General features: G+C 47.9%; 1 protein-coding gene across 1 annotated transcript in view; it reads right to left on the bottom strand.

Annotated features, from left to right (window-relative positions):
• The window catches only part of KCTD17 (potassium channel tetramerization domain containing 17), a 239,966-nt gene that overhangs the window by 93,215 nt on the left and 120,891 nt on the right, over positions 1 to 25,860 (bottom strand). Inside the window, exon 3 of the mRNA XM_069604456.1 lies at positions 6,447 to 6,538. Within this exon, the coding sequence (XP_069460557.1) occupies positions 6,447 to 6,538 (92 nt within the window). The remainder of the gene's footprint in view (positions 1 to 6,446; positions 6,539 to 25,860) is intronic.

The raw sequence follows: 25,860 nt of genomic DNA, 5'->3' as shown, positions 1-25,860 counted from the left end.
ATGGACCAACCCAGTGCTTTAAGTGGGCCGGGGCCGGGCCCCGCCAGTCTCCAAAACGTGGGGCTGAGCCAGGGCCCTGCCGGGGCCCCGTCCCACCACGCCATGGCAGGACGCATTATCCCGCCATGGCCGCAGCCGTGACGGGAGATGCGCCCGCCAGTGTAACGTTAGGCAAGTGGACAGAAGTGCCAGCCAGCCACAGCATCGCTGAGGCTGGCTGGCACTTCTGTCAGTCACTGTAACTTCCCTGATGACCCCCCATCTGAGGGGTCATCAGGGAAGTTACAGTTCCTTTGTTTGCCCTTGCCAGGTCACTGACCCTCTGTGAACCTGCGGGCTCCATGATCTAATATGTAGATTAGATCACGGAGCCCGCGGGTTCCCAGAGGGTGAAAGACGCCTCGGGCTCTGTGATCTCTGCTCAGAGCAGCGATCACTGAGCCCGAGGTGCCTGTCTCCTTTGGCAAATCTTTATAAAAGATGCCTTGAAATGTGTACGTTTGAAGCCATCTTTTATAAACGTAGAAATATTTCTACGTTTATAACAGACGGCTTGAAACGTACACAATTCAAGGCATTTTTTATAACGCTTTGTCGACGGACAAAACCAGGTTTTGTCCGTCCTCAACGCTTCATAAAAGATGGCTTGTACATTTCAAGCCGTTTTTTATGAACATAGAAATATGTTACAAATGTCTATGTTTATAAAAGGTGGCTTGAAAAGTACACAAACCATAGTAAGGTAAGCACACAAGTGTGCGCAACTTACTATGGTTTGTACACTTTCAAGCCACCTTTTATAAACATAGAAATATGTAACATTGCTATGTTCATAAAAGAAGGCTTGGAAAATACACAAACCATAGTAGTACGCAAACAAATATATAAATGCTCTACTACATTTATATATTTGTTTGCGCACCCTACTATGATGTGTGCACTTTTAGGCCACGCCCACAGCGGATGCCACGCCCCCAAACGAGTCCCCCCCCCCTCAATTTCTTAGCCCACTTAAAGCACTGGACCAACCCATTCGAGTGGAAGTTTGTATACGTAAGGAGCGTTCACATACTATCTCCCGAAGAGGGGCTAAATATACCGATGGGCACAGAGACATAGGGACGAGGACTACCTCAGAGAAGCACGAAACAGCCTGAAAAGATTAACAATGAGTGGCAGAGACAAGGCAACTGGAAGACGACGACCAAAAACAGAGAGACGAAAGAAGGAAGGAAAGAAGTCGATCTACATTGCCCACCCTCATTGGTATCCATATGACCTATTAGATGATTGAGGGGATACATAAATATATAATGACAGGGGAGGGGGCTACAGAGGAAGTGAGGCAAAAAGGTTTGGAATGGCCATGCAAGGAAAATGAGAACTCACACTCAGTACCACAGCTTGGTTATTGATTTAGTGGCTATTGCAAGGAGGGGAGAGGGACTTACTGCATGGACCTCATAAGGCAGGTAAAATAAAAAATAAGGAATGGGGAGAATATGGATATAGAAAATTGGGCAGACAGACAGGGTAAGAATCGGAAAGGACACCACACTCTAACACCAAGATGACTAAGATATGGGGGTTCCTTACGACCCTGCCGGTCCGGAAAAAAAGTGCTGGTATTTCCATATACCGGCACTTTTCAGACCGGCAGAGTCCATGTCTGCCGGTGGGGGTGCCTGATTTACCTCCAGCAGATTGCTGGAGGTAAATCAGGCCCCCACTGGCAAAAAACAGCCGGCATTACCGACAATCCCCTCCAAGAATGGGGAATTACTGCACCTCACCCAATTAGGTTGCCTGACCATTGCGAAGAATGGATCAGCAGAGGCTTGAACAACCATTACAAAGCTTGATGTTTCTCTCCCAACATTCCACCTCAATACTCAGTGTTCTCCTGAGACAACATTCCACCAGAACACAATGTTCACCGCAAGGTTCAGAGCACATTCTGCAAACATTCTATTGTGTTTCTAGTCTGTCTAACCTGTTTTGGGATGTAACTAAATTATTTATTTGATTTTAATTGTATTTATTTGAACATTTATAAAGCGCACAAAACCAGAGGCATCTAGGTGCTTGAACTTAAGAATTTGCTTACATGGATGTGGTTCTTGTTACACAAGTTTGCAGAGAACGTTTACAGACATACATTACATAGCAATACAGGCATGTATTGCAGACATACGTTGCATTGCAAGCAATGTTCATCTCATCATGTTTTCTTTTGTGCAATCATTACCATTAGTTCAAGCTGGCCAGATAGTGTCTAATGTGGACCTAAAACTAGTAAGGTGTGTTGCCGTATACTTTAAGGAGAGTTTTGCTTGAAGAGCACAGTTTTTAGGTCTCTGCGGAATGACCATAGGGATGTGTCATTCCTCAACGACGATGGCAAGGAGTTCCACAGTTTAGCCGCAACAGCTGGGAAGCTAGATCCGCCTGCTTTCTGTTTCTTGAATCGTGGTGTGATGATTAGGTTGGAATATTGGGAACGTGTAGGTCTGATGGATTGAGCTTTAGAGATTTGATTACAGACGTAGGCAGGTGTGTTATTTTAAAGACAGTTATGGGTAAGTGAAAGGATTTTGAATTGGATTCTATCATGCTCCAGAAGCCACTGGATGTGTCGCCTAGTGGAGGAAATATGTTCATGTCTGGGTATATTCAGAGCTGCCCTAATTACATTATTTTGCAATATTATAATGGCATTACAGCCCTGGAGCTGAGGGTGTGATCATCACGTGCCCTTGATGTTCCCGTGGGCCTATAACACCCGATGCAGCCCTGTGTGCGGGGCTGGAATTCCTTCAAATGTTATTGTTTGCCTCTCAGGAGGATGTCAGATTTCGAAACTTGCTATGTTCTAACTTCTGGATCCCCAGCAGTAGCATCTGCTTACTAGATGATGCGGTATATACAGGAGTTGCTTTTAACTCCTGCACAAAAAGTCCTTATTTCGATCCCTAGGTTACTGATAACGTTTTAAAGATGAAGGCAGCACCCTTTCTAGGGGAGATACTCAAGATCTCTGAAGTACAAAGAAATCCAGCCCAATTCCTTGTAGCCAGACTTCACTTTACCGCTTCCAATTCCTACTAGCCTCCAGGTTAGGCAGCTCAGACTGGCCTTGCTGCATCCAATTCCTGCTAGCCTCCAGACTAGGCACCTCAGACTAGCCTTGTCGCTTCCAATTCCCGCTAGCCTCCAGGCTAGACAGCTCAGACCGGCCTTGATGTTTCCAATTCCCTCTAGCTTCCAGGCAGCTCAGACTGGCCTTGCCGCTTCCAATTTATTTCTGCTAGCCTCCAGGCTAGGCAGCGCAGACTAGCCCTGCTGCTTCCAATTCCCGCTAGCCTCCAGGCTAGGTGGCTCAGACTGGCCTTGCCACTTCCAATTCCTGCTAGCTTCCATGCAAGGCGCCTCAGACCAGCCTTGCTGGTTCCAATTTCTGCTAGCCTCAGGCTAGGCAGCTCAGACTGGCCTTGCGGCTTCCAATTCCTGCTAGCCTCCAGGCTAGGCAGCTCAGACTGGCCTGGCTGCTTTCCATTCCTTCTAGCCTCCAGGCTAGGCAGCTCAGACTGGCCTTGCCACTTCCAATTCCTGCAAGCCTCCAGGCTAAGCAGCTCAGACTGGCCTTGCCGCTTCCAATTCCCGCAAGCCTCCAGGCTAGGCAGCTGAGACGGGACTTGCTGCTTCCAATTCCTGCTAGCCTCCAGGCTAGGCAGCTCAGACTGGCCTGGCTGCTTTGCATTCCTTCTAGCCTCCTTGCTAGGCAGCTCAGACAAGCCTTTCCGCTTCCAATTCCTGCAAATCTCCAGGCTACGCAGTGCAGGCTGGCATTGCTGCTCCCAATTGCCGCAAGCCTCCAGGCTAGGCAGCTCAGACTGCCCTTGCCGCTTCCAATTCCTGTTACCCTCCAGGCTAGACAGCTCAGACCGGCCTTGACGTTTCCAATTCCCTCTAGCTTACAGGCAGCTCAGACTGGCCTTGCTGCTTCCAATTTCTGCTAGCCTCCAGCCTAGGCAGCGCAGACTAGCCTTGCTGCTTCCAATTCCCGCTAGCCTCCAGGTTAGGCAGCTCAGACTGGGCTGGCTGCTTTCATTCCTTCTAGCCTCCAGGCTAGGCAGCTCAGACTGGCCTTGCCACTTCCAATTCCTGCAAGCCTCCAGGCTAAGCAGCTCAGACTGGCCTTGCTGCTTCCAATTCCTGCAAGCCTCCAGGCTAGGCAGCTGAGACTGGCCTTGCTGCTTCCAATTCCTGCCAGCCTCCAGGCTAGGCAGCTCAGACTGGCCTGGCTGCTTTCCATTCCTTCTAGGCTCCAGGCTAGGCAGCTCAGACTGGCATTGCTGCTTCCAATTCCTGCAAATCTCCAGGCTACGCAGCTCAGGCTGGCCTTGCCGCTTCCAATTCCTGCAAGCCTCCAGGCTAGGCAGCGGAGACTGGCCTTGCCGCTTCTGTACTTCAGAAGTGGAGACCCTGCTATTAAAAGAACAACTTGAAGGAGGACCATTTCATGGACTCTCCCACCCATCTCCAACTTTTCTCCCAGGTTCTTCTTCTCCCCACTCTTGTGCAGAGGTTTGTGGCTGGCCGGTTAGGTTTGCGCTGTAGAATCCCCACATTGAAACATATTTTTCGAGGGCCAGGGAGAGAGGGTAACTGTACAATGATGGTGCCCTTTCATCACAAGCTTGAGTCATAGTGACCGCTCTACAAACTTGGTTCAGAGGCCTGATAGCCATTGGGGTTTTTGTGTGATCTGAGGGGATCTACGGTTCGCACCCACCTGAGCGCAATGTTACCCTAATTTACACAAAATCCTTTGATCAGGCATTCAAATGTGCAATGCCTCCACCAAACAGTTAACTGTGAAACACAAGGCAACCTGAACACAAGCAAACATTGACCTCATGAGGTTAGAGTACCCCAGCATGTAAGAAAAAGGGGAACACAAAAGGACTTCTAGAAAAGCGAATGACTCTGCCCTTGCTGTCTGTAACACTGGTGCCAGTCGGTAATGTTTGGGCATTCCTTTCACTCGGGAACACACACCTTCTTCTTGGGCGAGGAGGAATGGCCTGTCACTCACAGGAATATTGCAGGTCTGGCTCTCTCTAGGGCTAGCTGTTCTTTCATTCTATGGTTCTAGAGCGAGACCCAGTATGCAGGGCGCGTCATAACTCCATCCCATTAGGTCGGCTAACCGGTGAAGATCCAATCCATTGCACAGTGGCTCTTGGCCGACATTCAGCCGTACTCCAGCCCCGCCTATTCCATAGTAAAGAGGGGAGACAGGGTGAGCCCAGCTTCGATTGACGGATGGATCCCTACCAAGGAAGCCCAAGGGGCTGGAAAAGTGTACCCTATCACATTTGAGATGGTGGGGTCCTCCAAAGTGCACACAGCCTCTCGGGGACCTTGCCTGGCTCAGCCTGTGAGGTCACGTCCCCAAGAATAGAGGTGCCAGACGTGGAACGTCAATGCTCTTGGAGGGGCTCCGCCTCCCTTACTATCACAAAAGCAACTATTCTGCCCCCACCCTATATTCCCTGCTTCCCGCTCAGTCAATCAACAGTAGTTCCTCAGCGTCAACGGAGCCTCTTGACGCACCAAGGTCACTGGCAGATAATGGGAGAATTCATTCCCAACCGTCCTCCTTCCTCCCCAGTTTCCCTATATCCTCACACATGGCTCCTGTCACTCTATTCAAACAGACACCGAATCCCCACACAAGAACCGTCCAGCCGCTCCATCATGGCAAAGATCAACACACAACTTCTCAAAACGCCCAGACCCTGACCAGTGCTGTTGCCAGGACCCTGGCAAGTGTATCCCAGCTGCTGCCACCCCATGAAAGCAGGCTGTGCCGGAGTACCCAGCTGACAGAACTAGGCCTCACTTCACTTGACAGCAGACCGCATGCACACTTTATGACGCATCATCTACCCGCACGGGATTGCCTGCAAGACTCAAATACAGAGCCTCACATTAGGGGTGCACACATACACCTCCTTTCCCGGCGGGAGTGTAAACGCACAGGGCCCACAGGGAAAATATAATGTCAGACGTCAGCATTTGCAGATGAATTCTCTTGTCGAGTCTGGTCGAGCGAAGATCTCTAGTTTATCAGGCACCCAGAAGACTGGCTTCCTTGTGGAGGCAGTTTACCACAATTAACCCCATGTGTTCTGGCCTCGTGATAAGTTTGTGTGTTGAGATTCTCAACGTGAGAAGGGATTCGATAGCAAAAAGGAGGATGTACATGGGAGGGTTCTGACAAGAGTTTGTACATGCAACTCGACTGGTCAAGAATAAGGGCAACGGTGGAGCGAGACCAGCGCACAAGGAGGTGAGAAATAGAAGCGAGGAGCAGCAATGGAGGGCGCGAAGGGAGTGCCATCTAGCGCCAGGGAGGCTAGCGCTCGCCTACCCCATACCTGTGTGATCTCCGAATCTCGCTCCTCCATGCGCTCCCTGATGAGTCTGATCAGTGACGTGATATTGTAAAACTCGGCCTCCTCCAGGACACCTGCGGGGAAACAAGAGAGTGAGCGTCAGAGAGGACCAATCGAAGGAGAGGAGGCGAGAAAGTGAGAGACCTCGAGAAGGAATCCATTTGTGAAGTCAAGCATCAGAGGACTAGGCGGCCTAGGGTACACGGCATGGGTGATTGGGGAATTGGGGAGATAGCGAGTCTGCGTAATCCGGGAAGGTTTGCTTTCGCTTTGTGGGGTCGGAGCAGAGCATGCAAGACGTCTTGGGGTGTGGGCATCGGGTGGGGTCTTTAGGTTATTGTGGGGAAGGTGGGGATGGGCTTTTTATTGGGTAGGAGGTCTGTGATATCCAAAGGGGGTGGGCTGTAAAGACAGATGAGTGGATCTGGCACCTGGGATCGATCAGTTGAAACAGGAGTGTGTGACCTTTTGCATCTAAGGGTGAACAAGCAGTACTGATAATGCAGTAAAACACCCCTAAAAACCCTGCCTTGATTATTTCAGTGTACAGGTGATGCGCATGCAAAGGGTCAGACCAAAATAGGGAAGCAGAGCAGACAGATTCTACCAGCTACTGCGTGTACACATCACAGCTCTAAGAGGCAGCCAGTGTCCCAAACATCATCCAGTAACAGCCGCTACATGACCAGCAGCAGCACCCGTCCACATCACACCATGGGAAGCCATATGGAAGAAAGGTATCGGTTAAGAACCTAAAAGAAGGTTTGGAGAATTAAACGTCACAGATAACTCTTGCACGTAACCCCATAGATAAGCAGTGTGCCAGTCACCAGTACTCCCTGAAAACAGGCAAGCGCTTCCCCACAAAAATAGGGAGGGAAAAAAAACAGTAAGCAAGAAAGTAGGAAGTGAAGAACGCATATGAGCCTGCTGGTTGCATGCACACACAAAGCTCACAGAGCTATTCAGATCAGGGACACCGACAGGGCAGCCCCAGAGGAGGGAGTAGTGATTGCGATTGCCTTCAGCCACGAAGGGTGTAGGTCACTAGGGTATTCGAGATTACAAGTGATAACGATCAATAAGGTTAATAAAACAAAATGGACACACCCGTCAAACAAAAAAGAAGAGCAACACTGTTCTGTCAAGCCTGGCACATCTGGTACTCTTCCTATTCAATTGGTAGCATAGACAACACATACATGGTGCAAATAAGGAGACCCTGACTCTTGCAGGTGTCTGTACACACGGCCTCTTTCTTGCATCATGGCCCCTACACCCTGGTTATCTCACACCCTCCTAGCAGTAAACTTGTGCTGCACAAACGCTGAAACACATATATCATCTTCCTGAAAAATGTGCTTTGTATGTTGAAAAAAGATTAATTTCATTCCGCCATATCTCCGAGGGTCTGCTTAAACTGCTAAAAGTACACTGGTGTAAAACAGGACATTTTTAAACAGATTATTTTGTATTCTGTGACTTGTAGTTTTTCGTTCAGAATGTGCATATAAAGCCAGACAATTTATTAAGTTGGCATAACGTGTTTATAACACGATTGCCTTCCTATTTGTTTTGTGTATTTTGCAAGTAATCACTGCAGCACAGAATTATAGTTGTTATTCAAAGCCAGAACTTAAATATTTGTCCCAAGTACAATTTCGAAAATATGTTCTCAAGTGCCTACATTGCAAAGTGCGTTAACATCCTGGATTTGCTGCTTTACCAAAGTGTGTAGTGCCGGCAAAACATGTAATATCACTGTGACTCAACGATAAGGCATTAGAGTCCTTAGAAGTGATTAATTGCACACTAATGTAAGGGTGCAGAAGTAGCCGTGGGACACAAAGGTTGTATGCTTTGAAAGCAAGCGTCCCCCATAAGGAAGTAACCCCCTCAGTGAGAGGCAATAAAGGACACACCCAAGGAGGGAATGAGACCAGGGCCAAGTGCGGGTGAAGTAAAAGGGTTTATATAAATTGGTATAGGGCACGCAAAGAACTCTGCAAGCTCCGAGAACGCTCTGTCTGACAATAGCAAAGACAGTCATATTTATTACAAAAATACGTCATGCATCCTGTAAGCTATAGGGGGCACATAGTCTCAGGGATTGGGTGGCATTGACTAGACTATAGGCGATGTATCGAAGAGCTGCTCCAGGATTGGTGGACATCTGCGTGGTGCCAACGTGGGGTGGACGGGTCAGCTGGGCTCGTCGGGGTGGAGCTGCCAGGCCAGACGCGGTCTGTGTCGATGATTAGTGGCTGCACTAACACTTTGCCCTTGTGGCCACACATACACATCATGGTATACCATTCCAGTTGTCCTGCAAATCCTACAATGCGTTAATCTAAGATCAAGTGGGAGACAGGAGAGACAGCGTGCAATGTGAAGCTTCACCAATACATCAGTGTACAATTACTCTTGACCTAATGACCCGATCTCGTAAGTCCAGGCGTCTTGTCAGAGGGGACGGGGTAAACTGCCTTGTCATTCTATTCTTTTACATGTGGTGAGGGATTGTTTTACAACATGTTAGTACAGGGGTGAATAACTGTCTCTATGGCCCGTTAACTTGGGGTGAAGTGGAGTGCTATTAGATCAGTAAGGGCACATATCTGGCCCCTCAAGGCAGTGGGATTTAAGACCAGGTAGCATATAATTCACTTGGCCAAGCCATGGCGGCCTCTGACATGGGGGAGGTAAATACTTGAAGCGGGTCCAGCAGAAATGTGGGGAGGCGGGGTTGTGCTGTTCGAACACCAGCAATCCCTGGCGGGCCTTGGCGTGGGAAGAGGGGGAGATGGCCCTGTAACTCCAAGCGGTTCTCTATTCACTGGGCTGCACAATATACCCTAGGAGGGGACGGATGCTAAAGTTAGGAGCATTAAGATGATTACATATTTCTATTGTTTACAAAATCGTATACTTCTTCATTCGTGGCAATGGAGGTTGGCAGTAGCACATGCGATACATAACGTTAGTTGAACACATACTGATAATTCATAAAACAGACAGATGAATAATAAGCATGAGGTAGCGTCAGGTTGGGTCGTGTACTCAGGAGCATGGAAGCAATATGTTTGTTTACATTTTCGCTTATTGCAGAAACTAGCTCAACACCCTTGAGAGCCGTCACACTTTTAAAACGTGTTTCACCACATTATACACAAGTATTCTATGTATTGCTTTTCGCTTTATCCTTTGTACATTAGCAGCAATCATTAGTTAGCACACGGTGGGATCTATTGAGAGCTTTCATTAAACCTTCAGGGCACATGGTGTCATCCTTGCTTTAATCTCTTTATAAGTTTCATCCCTTCCCAACACCCATTTTATCATTTACAAACAACCCTGTGAACCGTTGGGGTTTGGTATGTGCAGTTAGCACTTCATCTGGGGGGATCTGGGCAGGGGTTCATGGAGGGAGGTCATGGGCACCATATATTTTAAATGTTTGGGGTTAGATGCAGGGTGGAGGCTCGTTTGATTGGGATGGTTCTTGTTATTTTCCAGACTCTGGCTACAAGTCAGGTCACTTCTAGGGCAGTGATGTACTGCGGAAGGTAAACAATACAGTGTTTGTTCTGATACTTGTTTGTGTCTGGTTGCTCGTGAGAATGGGCCTTCAGCAGATCTGCCATGGGGTGGAGGCGCAGGGGAAGTGCATGGTTCTCTGTGCGCGGTTAGCGGGGGCCAAGCTACAGCTTTCGCATGCAGGCTGTCTCGCTTGGGCTTTGGTCAGTACATCTAAAATGGAGTCTTGGCGTTCTCAAAATGGTGTCTATGATACGTTACACTACGGGTCATGTGGCCTTATGTGTTGATCAGCAGCCATCCTGCCTCCCGGGCCCAGGTGCATGGGGGGCCGCTGACGATCCAAGAGTCCCACGTAGGTGGGCAATGTGGGCGAGGGGGTCCTACAAACCTATGCTCCCCTACAGCTTGTTGGCATAAACGTTTGTTTAACGGAAAATAAGCAGAAAAAAACCTGTCTGGCCAGAGGGGTTTCCCTGCCTCAAACAAAACTAAGGATGGTGTCAGAATCTCCATCAAAAGGAAAATATAGTCCACTGTCCTACGTCCCAAACCTATTTCCATGCCTTACACTAAAGAAAACTATATAACTATTTTCGCCCTGACTCCAGGAAGGCGGCTCCCTCCTTCTGGATGGTTTTATGCAGTTTGTGACTGTTGGGGGGAGTATCCTTCATCCCCTGGTCCTCACTGGGCTTTTCAATGGGGAGGAATGGAGGGGGAAGTCTCCCTTCCCCAGTCCTTCTTAGGCAACTCTTCACAGTGCCACAAAGATGGGGGAAAAGGATTTCCCTTCTCCAAGCCTTTCTTATGCTCTCTTTCAATATTCCAAATGATGTCTGTGATTTTGCCAGAGGACATATCCTTCTTCCTCTGATCTTCTCTTTTTTTTGGCAAAGGATATTTCTCTCTCTTCCCCTTGGTCTTTTTCCCAGTTATGTGGTTCCCAGACCTCTTTCTCAGGCTTATTATATCTCTCACGTAGGACCAGCTCACTATCCTGTGCGATGAGTCAGAAATGAGAGGCAGACACAAAGATATATTATTCTCCAAGTCAGACATTTTAGTAAACAGAAATGGTTTGGAAAAACGCCTCTCTAGCCCTATTCTAAAGAGGATTCTCCCTACCGGAAATTTAAAACTAAGGATATGTCTGTGTCAAGTAGTCAGTAACTTAAAAAGCGGTCCTTATGTCCAAACATTCTAAGCTGACCCTCACACTAGAAACATAACAACAAAAAGTGCATGGAAATGTCTTTGACTTGCTATTAGTAAAAAAGTGTTCACAACCAAACATATAAGAATAGTTCCAACAAAAGGGTGTTTCCAAGGAGAGACCCGTAGAACCGGAGGGCGATTGCCTTGCCCTGGATTTTTAGGTAGGATGTAAAAAAGTGTTTCTTTATCCAACAATTTCTTTTTGTCAAAAGGTGTCTCTTTATCCAACAGTTTCTCTGTGGCTTTGGTACTGGATTCACAAAGTTTTTGTTAAAACAATAAATTCCATAATAGTCTTTCTTTAGCTTTTCTTGTTACTATTGCGGATAGCCTGGTATACTCTCCTGCCAGGAATCCTTCTATGGCGTTTCAGATCCCCTGGTATACTGGTATACTTCACTGCCAAGAATCTTCCCCAAAGGTGAAACTCTTTACACAGCTTAAAGTGCCTCATATACTTCCCTGCCAGTATGTCTGCAAATGTTCACGAGATAAGAGTTTTCCTTTCGTTCCCCTTTTCCTCTCATGGGCTTTGCTTCCCAGCTGCTTTGTATTCTTCTGCAAGGACATCTTATTTGTTTCACTATTATTTTCACTGTACAAAGTAGCATATGTCCTAAGGTGTTCAATATATGTGCCTATGGCAGCACTTGGTTCTACTTTCCCCCACATTGACATCTTATGCCTCCGGGCATGACTGGGGCTTGTTGTGGCCCTTTGTTTTGTTAGCATTTGAACTTGTGCTTTTCCTTGACTGCAATTAACCAAGCTGGATGTCTTTCTATCATTTGCAACTTCATACAGTTCAAACATTCACTGGTGTGCGCGTGGTAACACCCAGAGGTCTCCCGCTGCTCTATGCAGACTCACCAGGTCTTCTTTTCATCTCCAACCTTGCCAATGCTTCCTAGGTGTAGTCTCTTAGCTTTTGGCATTGTACAGATGCTCCGTCATCGTCTGACGTGGCTCCACAAGCAAACGCCAGTTTCCCTGGACCGGAGAACATTATTCGTGTGTGCTGTCATGTTCCCTGGAGTCTCTGTGCGGTCTCCATCTTCACCATGGCTGCCTTCCTCCACGCTCTGCTTTTCGTCTCACCACACCGGTCCGGATGCCTCACGGTCAGGAGCCCCAGCACAGGGTTCCTCGGTCTCTCCTGCACAGCTGTGTTCTGCACTGCCTCTGCCATTTTTAACTGTCCCACATACTTTGGGTTCAACAAAACTAGTCCTCCTTCCTCGTCTCAGTACTTGAGCATTTATGGGAGTTGAAGCCCATAGATGTAAATTAATTTCTGAGATGTGGTTGTTCAAGCTTCACATAAAGATACATCAGAACCATAAGATGTTATATAAGAGTTGTGAGTGTTCAAGTCATAAATGGGGATTTGACTACTGTGATTTATAGGAAAGGTTTTCTGACTTTTACTATATGGTTGAACTGTTGGATGACAACAGGCCCTTCAGGACTGGAGTCTTCCTACAGATAAAGATGGGAATACTCCTCCTCATCCGATGGAGTCATCACCTCCCCCCGGCAACTGTCTTCCCCAATGTAATTCTTCCTTATACAGCCACCCTCGAGGATCCAAATCTGGCAGTGGCTGCTGTCCCCTGGCCACGCGGGAGGAAGTCATAGCAGGGAAATCAGTGATGGCACCACTGGATTCATCACACCTGCCAGGCATTGTTTCACACATACAACTCTTTAATCCTTTCAGCATTAAGGTCCCAGACCCCTCTTTCAAGTTTATAATGCCTCTTCTTGAGGCCGGGTTCACTATCCTGCCAGGCACTGTTTCTCATATGGTGTCCTCCGGTTCCTTCAACACATGGGTCCTGGACCCTTCTTTCTGGTTTGCAATGTCTCTTACCCAGGCCCAGTCAACTAGCCTGCCAGGCACTTCTTGACACATAGGGTCCTGTGGGATTCTTTCAAGTACTGGTATGAGGAAGATGATGATTTTTGCACTCCGATTGTTTTCAATAACTGGTTTCACCCCAGGGATTTTTCTTTTGCCCCAACTTGGTTCAACTCTGCCCCTCATGGTCTCAACAGGGTCTTTGCTCTGCCCCCTGCTTCGTACAGCAATTCCCAATTCATTAACACAGTTCTCTTTATGGATTCTCTCAACCCGGGGGTGGGGGTGCTTGCTGCTTACCCCTTCTCTGTGGGTTGCTTCTCTCTCCGGCTCCCAGCTTTCTGGGAAGTCGTGCAGTGGTTCCACAGTCCTGGGTCCCTCACAGGTACATCGGTTCCTCCTTCCACTCTCCAGCTCGCCGCCGGATACCTGTTTCTCTCAGGGTGGTCCTCGTGTCTCAGGGGCATGCTCCGTTGGCAAGTGTCTGCTGTCTGCACAGCGTCCCGGTCTCCTTCTGTCCCTGTTCTCCGCACAGCAGCTCCCTCCAGCTCACGGTTCCTCCACGAAGGATTAGACAAAGAGAGAAGTCCTTCCTCTCTTTATCTTTGGCCGGCTCAAGCGTGGTTGAGAGCTAGTAAGTTCACTTTGGTTCCGCAAAGGGCTCTTCAATCCTCTTTTCTTCTTCCTCATTTCACTATCTACAGATCCATTCTACACTTCCTCATCACAGTATGGTTTTTCTCATGCTAATAGACAGGTCTACTCTGCATGAAGTGACTATGAATAGAAAGAGGAGGTAAGGAGGATGGGAGTGTTTTGGCCCTAACAGTGTGGGGATGTGTTTTTGGGGGTAGAGTGGTAGTTGTTATACTGCATACTCCCGGGATAGTCTTTCCTTCCTTCACAGAGGGAAGCCACTCCCATGGGATCCTCCCGCTGAGTACGACATCAAGGGCTTCATCACATTACACTGAAAAAACTCCCTTACATTGGGGCAAATTTAATGATTTTAATGACAAATTGATTGCACTCATTTGTTAATGGCCCCTGACACTGTCAGTTCGAATTGTGTTACTGGTGCAGTGGCTCTCGCTCCATCCCATAACACTTGGTTTAACAGGCAGCCTCACTAGCTGTTCAGTGCATCAGAGATTCTAGTATAGCAGACTGACTGTCGTACATTAATTTCCTACCCTTTTGCTGCCAATCATTGAAATTGGTGCAGCCGTCCAGAGTACTGCCTCACAGGCAAAAGAGTAGAACTCTTTGATATGCACAGTTATGTTAGTTGGGCATCGCAACCTTTCGGCCGCTTTCAAAGGTTCTTGGACCTTCATTTTCTGCAAGAGTTGGGGTAGGGCACTTACATGGAAGCAGAGGGAGCAGGGCAAGTTTGCTTCGCTGCAGTGTTAATATGTGCAAACTTGAAAACTTATGGATTTATATGGTTGTGTGTGTAGAGCAGCCCCTAAGTATGTGCCAGCAAAGAACTCAGCTACCACAGAGCGCTCTGACAAAAGCAGCACAGACAATGGGTTTTAAAGATACACAGCATCATAAGTGAAGTACATCACATAGGTTACAAATGCAGGTAGCTGGTTGGTGTCACCCTATACACATATAGCCTGCTCCATATGGGATGCCAGACGATTGGTCCCAGCATCTTCTGTCCATCTTCTTCCACATGGGGATCTTCTTCTTCAGTCATCAGGTGCAAAGGCTCTAATTGGCAATTTAATTATGCAATTAATTAATCCATAGCTTTTACAGTGCACCTGTTACCAAGGACATAAGCGAGGTGGATACTTTCGAGGTTGTAATAACTTCTCAGAACTACGCGAACCCCTGCTCCAATCCCAGATACACTGCTGCCTCCACATCTTTCCCACCGGCAGCTTAAATGTGTTACCTTCTCCCCTGGCACCTCACGGCACAAATCACATGACCTGATGGTGGGGGCAGCCCGTCCCCGTTCTCTGATCTTTCTGATCGAACGGCCAATGTACAGATTTATGGCCAGGGGTCTTGGGCTGGTCAGTGCACTCAAATGTGTATGTCCTGGGCTCGGGGGTCCCTTAAAAATCTGCACTGGTGAAGGCCTAAAGGCTCTAACCCCTTTCTCGTGGGATAACTCTTCAAAGATGAACTACGGCCATCTCTTGCCCTTGCAGGACACATTCCTTCTGGGTTACATGCACTAATGATAAGACAAAATGGAGAACTGTCTATCGCCAATGAATTACCCTTCTGCAGGGCTTCCAGGGCTGCGAGCAGAAGACACACGCACACCCTTCTAATCCTCGCGACGGGATTAAGTGTACTGGTATAGCTCTGGCCTCGATTTCAAGATGGTGTCTAACTTCTAAGATGGAGTCTCATTCCACACATACTGTTAGTACCAGAATTCACTATGTTTCCAGTGCAATCTAACTTCTACAGGTGCCCCCTCCACTCTCTTAGCTCCCCTACAACATTTCCTTCTACAACCATCTCGTCCTAAATCGCTGAGGGGAGTGGGGCTTCCACCCCTGCTCTTCAACATTCCCCCCTTTCATTAATTCTATATTGATGAACTCCCTTGTCATCCTCTCAGCCTCCTCGTACCTCCATATTCCTTTCTTGGGCACCCACACTCTACTTACTGAGTGCAAACGTTCTCCCACTTCAGCATACTGCTTCAGGGTGCATGTGAGATACATACAATCCCCTTCTCCTTCTAAGTCAACCCAGTGCTCCTCATAGTTTTCAGGATCTGGTGGCACTGTAGTAACTGTTGAAGGGGGATCAATTATTTACTCTATTCTCACCATGCAAGGCATATTTGGGTCATCTGTTTGTGCCTGCCCATCTTTTGCACTGTGAGGTGCACTGCTTTTCCCAATTGAAACCATCATCATCGCACTCTTAAGGATTGCTTTAGCACAGCATGCGAGTCCCAACTGGCAAGTGCAGAAGATCACAGCATGAACACCAACACCGGCACTAGTATCTTCACAACTGCTCCCATGCATGACGGTGCCCACAAGAAGAGATCATCGAACCAATCACTCTTGTGAATCCCTGCTTCTGTCTGCATATGTTCTTCGAGGGTGTGCACGGCCTCTATTATTTGTGTGAGACACCCATCCGCTGTGTTGTTTGGGGTACATAAGTACAGCAAGATTCTCCTATTTATTTTTACAAATGCCCCCTTCCACGGCAGTGAATAAAACAAGCATATACGGGTTCTGCAATGTCATTAACCGGATAGCTCTCCGTTCGACATTTATCCCATTGAATCCTTGTTCAGTGTCTTTCGCCAGCTGTATTAGTTCCCATCTATTTGCAGCCATTTGGCATTGCCCGCTGCCTATATGCCTAGCACTAACAGGGAAGCAAAACATTTCTCTTCTTTCTTGTAAAGCGTGTATTGATTAGGTATTTTGTGAAGCAATTGAGCTGAGGTTTTGATAGATAGTTAGACGTCTTTTTCTGTTTCAAAATTATGTTTTCCTTTCATCCTGGCAAGATCCAGAAAACAGGGGGCTGTAGTGACGATGCAGAGGCAGCAGGCCCTGGTGATGGCGTGGAGGTAACCAGGCTCCCTGGTCTCACAGTTAGGTGTACTTCAGGGAGCACAGGGAGAGCCGAGTGCAACGTGGTCAGCGAGCATACGCTGCTCCATGATGGAGGGAGGGGCAAAAATGCCTGCTCGCCACAGACCTTGTACATTACTGCTGCTCTTCCTTTCTTGAGGTATGGAACATTTGTCACATTGCTCTTGTTATTGGTTCCCACAGAGACATTGCCTGCATTATTGAAGCACAGTTGATGTTCTTCTTGTTTCTGAACCTTCCCTGGCTTCTCCTTTGTTTCAATCTATATTAGCTTTTCCATGTGCCTCTCCCAGTACTCTTGACTTGCTTTGTTTACCCACTGAACCACTTCTTTTCTGTGTCTGATAAGTCCCCCTGCCATACAGTTTATCACAGTCTCTTCCCACTGTTTGGCCACAAACCTCACCAGGGTCGGACTGGGCCAAGAAATAGGCCCGGTCACCCAAAAAAAAGTGGCCCACCCCTCGCCTCACAACCCTTGACCTCTGCTGACATCACCGGAAGTGATGTCATTTGACCCCACCCCAAAGTGACATCCTGGGAAGCGATGAAATACGACCTTTCACCCCTTGACAAAACAGGAAGTGGCATCAAATAGCATTGTTCCTAAGTACACTAAATTACTGTGAATCCAAGCAGACGTCCAAGGCAAAATGATAATATGTTATTGTACAGCACTTACGCTTAAGCTCTTTTTTATAGAACAAATATGCATACAATATCACCCAACCTGTGTTAGTACTCATTTATCGGAAGGATGAAAGGCTTTTTGGAGGAAAAAAAATTTAAAATAAATTTTTTTTTCCAAACCGCCCCAGGCATGGCCAGAAACCGGCACCCAACTCTCAAGGGATGATTCCAGCCCGGCCACGGACAAAAAGGCTGAGGGGCCAATCCGACCCTGAACCTCACACCTTCTAGCTGCATGTAAGGTCTTTATAAACACTGCAGGCTTTTTATCATCACGGGCACACTGCTGTTCATCTGGGTTCATCATCACAAGGTGTATGCTGTGCGCTTAGAACGTGTTTCACAACCTACATAGTGCTGGATGGACAAAACATTGAGCATCCAAAAGCGAAACCTCTTGCATATTAGTACATTGGGGGCTCCTGGCGTGTGTGGTATTAAGGAGCAAATATAGCAACTCCCATTTACCCTCTGTTTTCCCACTAAGCTCATGTCCGTGTACCAACTGTTACTCATCTCTGGATAGAGCACGTCCTCTATCATGTCAAAATCTATTCCTCTGTATTAATATACTTGCGTATGGCACGTATAACTTTGCATCTGGTGATATTTCCATATTCTTTTTTGTGTCATCACATTCCCTTTTATTGGTGTGCTAAAGTGAATTCCCATTATTGTGTTATTGCCCCATTCTGATATATACATCCACCTCTGGTACACCTCCCTCATGTATCCCCCCCTTATTATATGTTCTAACCATATAGAATTACATACTAAATATAGTCCTAAACCACATGTAAAAATAAAAAAATATTTTCAATGTGAAATACATCACACACAAATGCATAGAGAAAAAGCTGTTATTATCAAATCTCTTCCTAATGTCATGTTGCACGTTAGCAACAGGCGCATTGACAAATAATTGTACTCGCATTATTAGATAAAACGGAAAGGAAAAAGATGTGTCCGAAACAGTGGGAATATACTAGTAAATCAAAACGTCATTCAGTAAAAAAAAAAAAACAATTTGTGAAATTCTGTATGTAATTCATATAGTGAAAGTAAGAAAGTCAATTCGAGCCAAGTCACACATTCCACAACGCCACCTAGTAACCATAGCTGGAAGGACACCTCTAGTTCTGAGCCACAACCGCAAGGCATTGTGAGTATGCAAATTAGCTCAAATGCAAACCTTTTTCTCCAGGAAATGGTGTTTGTCTAAGAGGGCAGTGCTACTTTATATATAGCCTAATCAACCCAAGACAGACATTTGCAACCTGTGCCTTTTAGAGTACTGCAGACTAAGCATGATGATGATGCAGGTAGAATGGTGTTGGTTCAAGGCTTCCTAGAAAAACAGAGAGACATGCATAATTAATTAATATGCCCTTAATCACGTTGCCACTGCCTTCTTCAACTCCCTGTATCCTATATTGTCCCCTTACAGAGGGTGTTTGCGGATTTGGGGCTGGGACTTCAATTGCACACTTAAACCAGCAAAAGACAGATCAGACACCAAGTACAAGCGACCTGCCCCACCGGCTAGGGCCTTAGGCTGTTTGCTACAACATCTCCAACTAGCTGACATTTGGTGGTCTCCACTGGGACACCCAGGGCTTTTCACATTACTCTGCCCCTCACGCAGTACATACATGCATTGACTATCTATTCACTGGCAACGAGACCCTTGGCAAATTTAAAGAGCTGGACTGTAAGGTCAGAGTCCTTACGGATCATGCCCAGCTCCTATTTACATGGCAAAGAACGCCCTGTAGACCACCAAATGGAGACTGAGAGCTGAGGCATTGCTGGATGAGGCCTTTAGGGAGCATGTAAGAGATGTGATAATTGACTACTTTGATAACACTGGCAGCGTGTCGAGATTTAGCACAGTGTGGGATGCCTTTAAGACTGTGGTTAGAGGTGCAGCAATCTGTAAAACTGGTGGCATCAGGAAAGACTTAATGCATGCCCTCTACTAGTCAGAAGCCAAACTCAAGGCTGCAGAACGCAGATACATGCGATAGGGGGTGGCGACTGTCGGCCTCACAGAGCTGAAACAGAGGCGTATTGCTGACCTGGACAGGCTGGGCAAGTTTGACTTTGCCCAATACACATAGAAAGTACATGAGGGAGATGATAAACCGGGGCGACTGCTAGCATGGTTGTGCCATAAAGAGGAGAAGAGGGGCATGAAATGACGAGTACGGAGATACCTGGTGAGCCCAAACTGAAATCAATTATATTTTCCTCAGATACTACGGATCCTGACTGCAGTAATGAGGTAGATATCAATGAGGCTCTCTCCCAGATTAGATTGCCTCACCTATACGGGGAACTTGCCTACACTCTTGATGTTCCATTTACGGCAGATGAGTTGAAGTCCACATCATGTCCCTGCCTTTGCGGAAAACACGGGGAGCGGGCGGCCTACCCTACAGGCCTTTATCAATGATCAATCAAGACTGTAAAATCCTCAAGGCCATACTTGCAAAAAGGCTGAAGAAACTAATCCATGTTTCCAAACACCCAGATCAGACAGGCTACGTTACAGGGAGGAGCACCTCCTGCAACCTGCAACGGCTGTACCACATCATTGATATGACTATGGCGCTTGAGAACCCTGATGCGGTTGCCTCGCTGGACGCCATCAAAGCGTTTGACTCAGTAAGGTGGGACTAGCTGTATGCCAGATTTTGGCGGTTCAGGTCCGGCTGTTTTTTTTTTTTAAGGTGGGTTACGCTGGTCTAAGCTGGGTCTACGGCCAGAATAAAGACTGGCAGGACAGAGTGGGAACTTAAAAAAGGAACCAAGCAGGGATGCATGCTATCACCAATGTTATTTATCCTTGCTCTTGAACCTCTTGCTACATGACTGAGGGCAGAATATGCAGACGCTGGCATCACTATCAATGGCGTGACACATGTGGCGTCACTGAATGCCGATGACATTTTGCTTTACATATAGCCCCCAGAGGTGAATTTACATACTTGATGTCCTAGATTAATTTGGTTGCATTCTCAGGCATAACTATCAGTCTCAATAAATTCAGGCTGTTCCCACACTGGAACTCAAATGGTCCACTGAAACTTTCAAATTCCTTGGCTTGAATATCTGTCATGATTTCCAGACTTCAGATGAACGTAATATGCAGGTGGCTCTCTATATGGTTGAGAAATCTATGGATTTATGGAAGAGACTCCCTCCGTCGATGCTGCGAAGAAGTGCCCTCCAGAAAATGGTGGTCCTCCCTCGCATCTTTTACCATTTCCTGAACCTACACACTCTTTAATGTGCTCAAGAGGCTCTTGGATAGATTAGACTTCATTATAAGGGGATTTCTATGGGGTGGGACCAGGAATAGAATAGCACTCAGCACCCTTCAGAGGACCTACGAGAACGGTGGGATCAGAGTACCTCACTTTGAACTATACTACCTTGCTGGGCAGTTACAATGTATTGCTGGATGGCTTGCAGACGACCCATCACTGAACGCAACGCTCTTGCAGCCTTCAGTCCGATGATACTATTTAAAAGTGGAGTTGTGGATACTTGAGGCCCAGCTCACCCAGGCGTTGCACCTCCTGACATTGGGTAAGGTACTGTGGCACAGAGTTTCGAAGCTCTTAGAAATCACAGAACCGCACTCCCTGCATATACCGCTGGCAGCTGTATTGGTTAAACAGCCATGTAGGGTACAGACTTTCAGAAGACGCTGGGAGCCCAACCAAGCGACCATGTTAGGGGATATATTTCAGGCTGGAAATCTGATGGACTGAACGACTCTTAACGGGCTGTCTAGTATGCACAGGGGCCAATTCCTATCACACATGAGACTGATATGGGAAATAGAACACAGATAGCCTGGATTGCATAGTGATGTGGAGAGTGACCCAGTGCTAGAGACAATACAAGGCATGCCGAAGGGCAGGCATGTGGCCTCCAAACTTTGAGTCGTTCCTAAACACCCACCTTACACTTGATGTCAGGGTTCGGCCCAAATGGGAGGTAGATCTGAAGAGTTCATTCTCGGACACGGAGTGGGTGCAGATACTACATTACATGAGACAAGTGTCACGAAAAGCTAGGTTCAAGTCACACACAGGGCATACATGACCCCCTATAAGAGATCTCAGATCCGTGGGGCAGACAGTCATGGCTGCCCGAGAAGCGCAGACTCGGAGGCAAACATTCTTCACATGTTTTGGTCTTGCCCGGTGAAAATTCAGTTCTGGTTAGGAATAGTGAACAGACTTGCCAGAGGTGGTACAGCTATGCTTGAGTGCACCCCCACCCCCGCCCCCCCAAGGCATGCTTTTGGGACTGTTCCTGCACAGATGGGGAGCTACACATCTCTCAAAAATGAAAGACCTAATATGTGTCCTGGCCAAGCGTTGCATCGCAATAGCCTGGAAGTCGGCAACAGGCCCCAGTGTCGAGGCATGGTGGGGTGACTTGCAGGGATGGGCTATTGCTGAAACTGCCCCATGTGGCACAGAGGATTGGGGGAATGGAGCATGGATATAGCGACATGGAACGCACTGACTCAGGCCATGTTTGCCCCACTGAGGGGGAGCCCACACCGGCAGCACTGCACTGAAATGCCAGACTCATGGTGTGGGATCATCACTGGGTGTGGGTGTGTGTGTGGGATGTTGGGGGCGTCTACTCATTACGGGATGATGAGCGGTCTGAAAGTACGGGAGGCAATGTTTGGTGTTTATAGTTTGTAAGTTACCCTGCATGGCTCATGGCATGTTGCTGCGCTCCGCGCTGGTTGCTGCATATTTTGTGACTGTGAAATGTTACCTTGATCCTTTTGCTGTAACCATCGAACGTGAGCGCAAATATAAACTATTTTAAAAGAATGCATGTGGGTGCTTCTTGGACAAAGGCGCAGTTTGCATCCACTAATAGCTACAAGATGTAGACCTGGGGTCAGCATTTGCATATATTGAGATAGAATGCAGGATTGGATATTGCACTGGCAGCATGAAGTGGAGTGGGGGCAATGTGGGCATATAATGTTGAGTCAGGCCTTTTGTGGGGCACTAATAGCATAAGGGAATAGTTTCTTACCTGTAACTCCATTTCTCCAGCATTGGTATCTTTCATGGATTCACATGCTTAGAACATTCCCCGTCGTCAGGCTGGGAATCCCCGGTACATTATATAGACCCTTTTCCGTAGGAAAGCTTTTTCGACGCTTATGCGTCCTATCCACCTCGTTTTGTATCATGCGTACCCGCGTCGTCAGGGCGTCATGATATAAATACAGGCCCCGCCCCCGCGCTCCCTCAGATTTCGGCCCCCAAAGTAGTGGGGGAACCGGTTTGCATGTTCAGGGGAGGCAGGTGGGCGCATGTGAATCCATGAAAGATACCAATGCTGGAGAAATGGAGTTACAGGTAAGAAACTATTCCCTTCTCCAGCATTGGATCTTTCATGGATTCACATGCTTAGAACAGATTACACAGCAGTACCACCCCCAAAGAGGAGGCGTGCATGCAAACCCATATACTTTGTTCGCAGAGCCCGTTCCCTATGATCATATATACATCAGTAATAGTTAACACAGGAAAACGAACCACATACAGTCACAAATTCCATAGGATGCAACCCCTCATTCGGGGCTTACCTTACTGGAATAGGTGTTGAAGCACCGCCTGCCCCACCCGGGTATCTTCGGCATGTTGCTGCGACAGGCAGTAATGGCAGGTAAAGGTGTGTGTAGCCGCCCAGGTAGCTGCCATGCAGATGTCCCCCAGAGGGACTCCGGCCCACAGTGCCGTCGACGATGCCGCTGCTCTAGTTGAGTGAGCTCTTGGCCGTCGCAGAAGAGGTTTCCCTGCCCTAGAATGGCAGTACGAAATGGTAGATGACACCCATCTTGACAGTCCTTGTTTCGAAATGGCTTTTCCTTTAGCACCCAAACCATAGGCCACGAACAGCTGCCTTGTTTCTCTGAACGGTTGCGTTCGATGGAGATAAAACTTAAGGGCCCTTTTTACATCCAATGTGTGTAGCATGCGCTCCGCTCCCGAGCATGGCTCCGGAAAAAACGTAGGCAACACAATAGAGGAGTGTTTATGGAACACCGACGGAGCTTTAGGTATAAACTGCGGGTTAGTGGCTAGGACTACCTTGTTCTTGAAAAATCGTAAGTATGGCGGGTCTACCATTAGAGCCTGAACTTCTGAAATACGTCGTGCTGAAGTGATGGCCACTAGGAAGGCCAATTTCCACGACAGAAACTTTAGAGACGATGATGACATTGGCTCAAAAGGAGGCTTCATAAGAGATGTTAAGACCAGATTGAGGCTCCACTCCGGAGGAAATTTCTTCTCTGGCGGGAAACTCCGAAAGAGGCCTTTAAGGAAGTGTTTAATCAGGCGGTCGCTGAACAAAGGTGCCGAGTGCCGTCGACGAGTAAACCTGGAAATGGCTGCTAGGTGTACTTTTATTGAAGATACCGACAGGCCCTTCTGGGCTAAGAGCAGCAAGTATGGCAGGAGCTGTTCTGGCTTAATCAATTGCGGGGCCAAGCCTGGTTGATCCTCACACCATTGACAGAAACTTTTCCATTTGTACGCGTATGAGGCGTTTGTGGAAGGTGCTCTTGCCGCTTGTAGGATACGCCGACAGTCCTCCGGAATCGTTAGCCGACCAAATTCGGCGAAGTCAGGAGCCAGGCCGTCAACTGGAGGCTGTCCGGGTCGTGATGCCAAACCACACCGTCCTGTCGAGACAGAAGGTCGGGGGTCTTCTTGAATCTCATCGGTTCCGCCGCCGCTAAGTGTAGCAGGTCTGAAAACCACACCTGTCTGGGCCAGTATGGGGCCACCAGAATTACACGACATGGGTACCTGAGGATCCATTGTAATGTCCTCCGGACCAGGGGAAATGGAGGGAATGCGTACATAAAATTGTTCGTCCATGGGAAGGAGAACGCGTCCCCCAGAGAGCCCTTCTGAGGCCATCTGCTTGCGTACTGATGGCATTTTTTGTTGTTCTTCGTTGCAAACAGGTCTATGGGCGGGTGTCCCCATTTCTTGAATACTTGTTGTAGTAGCTGGTCGTTCAGTACCCACTCGTGAACTTCGTTCATTTCTCTGCTGAGGGCATCTGCTTCCACGTTTCTCACGCCTGGCAGGTGGAACGCTAAGATTTTCATGTTGTGTTGAATGGCCCAATGCCAGATTTTCTGTGCCTCCGTCGATAGGGATCTGGAGCGTGTCCCACCTTGTTTTCTCAAGTAGAACATCGTAGTGGTGTTGTCCGTCATGACACGCACCACCGAGTCCCTCAGTTGCGGAAGAAAAGATTTTAGAGCCCATCGCACTGCTCTCAATTCTAGCAGGTTGATATGCAGGGAGGACTCCTGCAAGGACCACCGGCCCTGTACCTGTAACATATCCAGATGAGCTCCCCATCCGCTCAGCGATGCATCCGTCACCACCATCTTTTGAAACTCTGGTTCCAGAAGAGGCATCCCTTTCGTTAGATGAGTAGACACTCTCCACCAGCTGAGTGCTTGAACTAGTTGGTCGTCGACGACCAGTTTGTCGGACCAGCGACCTCGGCTCTGCGCCCAACGGTCCGCTAGAAACTCCTGGCAAGGCCTCATAAACAGACGGCAGTTGTTTATTAGCGGAATGCAGGACGACATGGTCCCTAGCAGGGACATGTACTTGCGCACTGAGACCTTGGTACCGCCTCTCCATTCCGAAGCCTTGTTTTGAAGTTTCTGAATTCTTTCGCTGGATGGTCTCACCAGGCTTGTATGTGCATGAAACTCCGCTCCTAGAAAGACCAAGGTCCTCGAAGGCTCTACAGAGGACTTGTTGAAGTTGATTGCGAAGCCCAGTTCCTGTAAGAGGGACATAGTGGCTCGTAGACTGTCTCGTGTTTGTTCCTTGGATGAACCTCTGACCAGCCAGTCGTCCAGATATGGATAGACATGATGACCGTCCTTCCTTAAATGGGCCGCTATAGGGGCCAAGCACTTGGTGAACGTCCTGGGGGAGGACTTGAGCCTGAAAGGGAGGGCCTTGAACTGAAAATGCTTTTTCCCCACGACGAATCTTAAATATCTCCTGTGTCGTGGGCGTATTGGAATGTGAAAATAAGCATCTTGAAGGTCTAGTGATGATAGATAATCCATGGGTTGCACCGACCTGATAACCTCTTGGAGTTTAGCATTTTGAATTTTAGGCTCTTTAGCCACTTGTTGAGTACCCTCAGGTCGAGAATGGGCCTCCATTTGCCGTTTGGCTTTTTTACAACAAAGAACCTGGAATAAACTCCTTGTCCTTCCTGCGCTACAGGAACTCTCTCTACCGCCCCTTTTTGCAACATAAGCGCCGCCTCTTGTCGTAGGACTCGGAGGTGGGGCTGTGTCGACAATAAAGGCGGAAGACGCGGAGGCTTGTCTTTGAATTGCAGCGCATGACCCATGCGAATCGTGTCTAGGACCCATCGATCTGTGGTGATG

This window comes from Ambystoma mexicanum, chromosome 3q, assembly GCF_040938575.1.
Source record: "Ambystoma mexicanum isolate Mex_15411 chromosome 3q, UKY_AmexF1_1, whole genome shotgun sequence".
NCBI lineage: Eukaryota > Metazoa > Chordata > Amphibia > Caudata > Ambystomatidae > Ambystoma > Ambystoma mexicanum.
The sequence above is the reverse complement of the archived record's forward strand: the minus strand, read 5'-3'. Positions and strand labels throughout refer to the sequence as shown.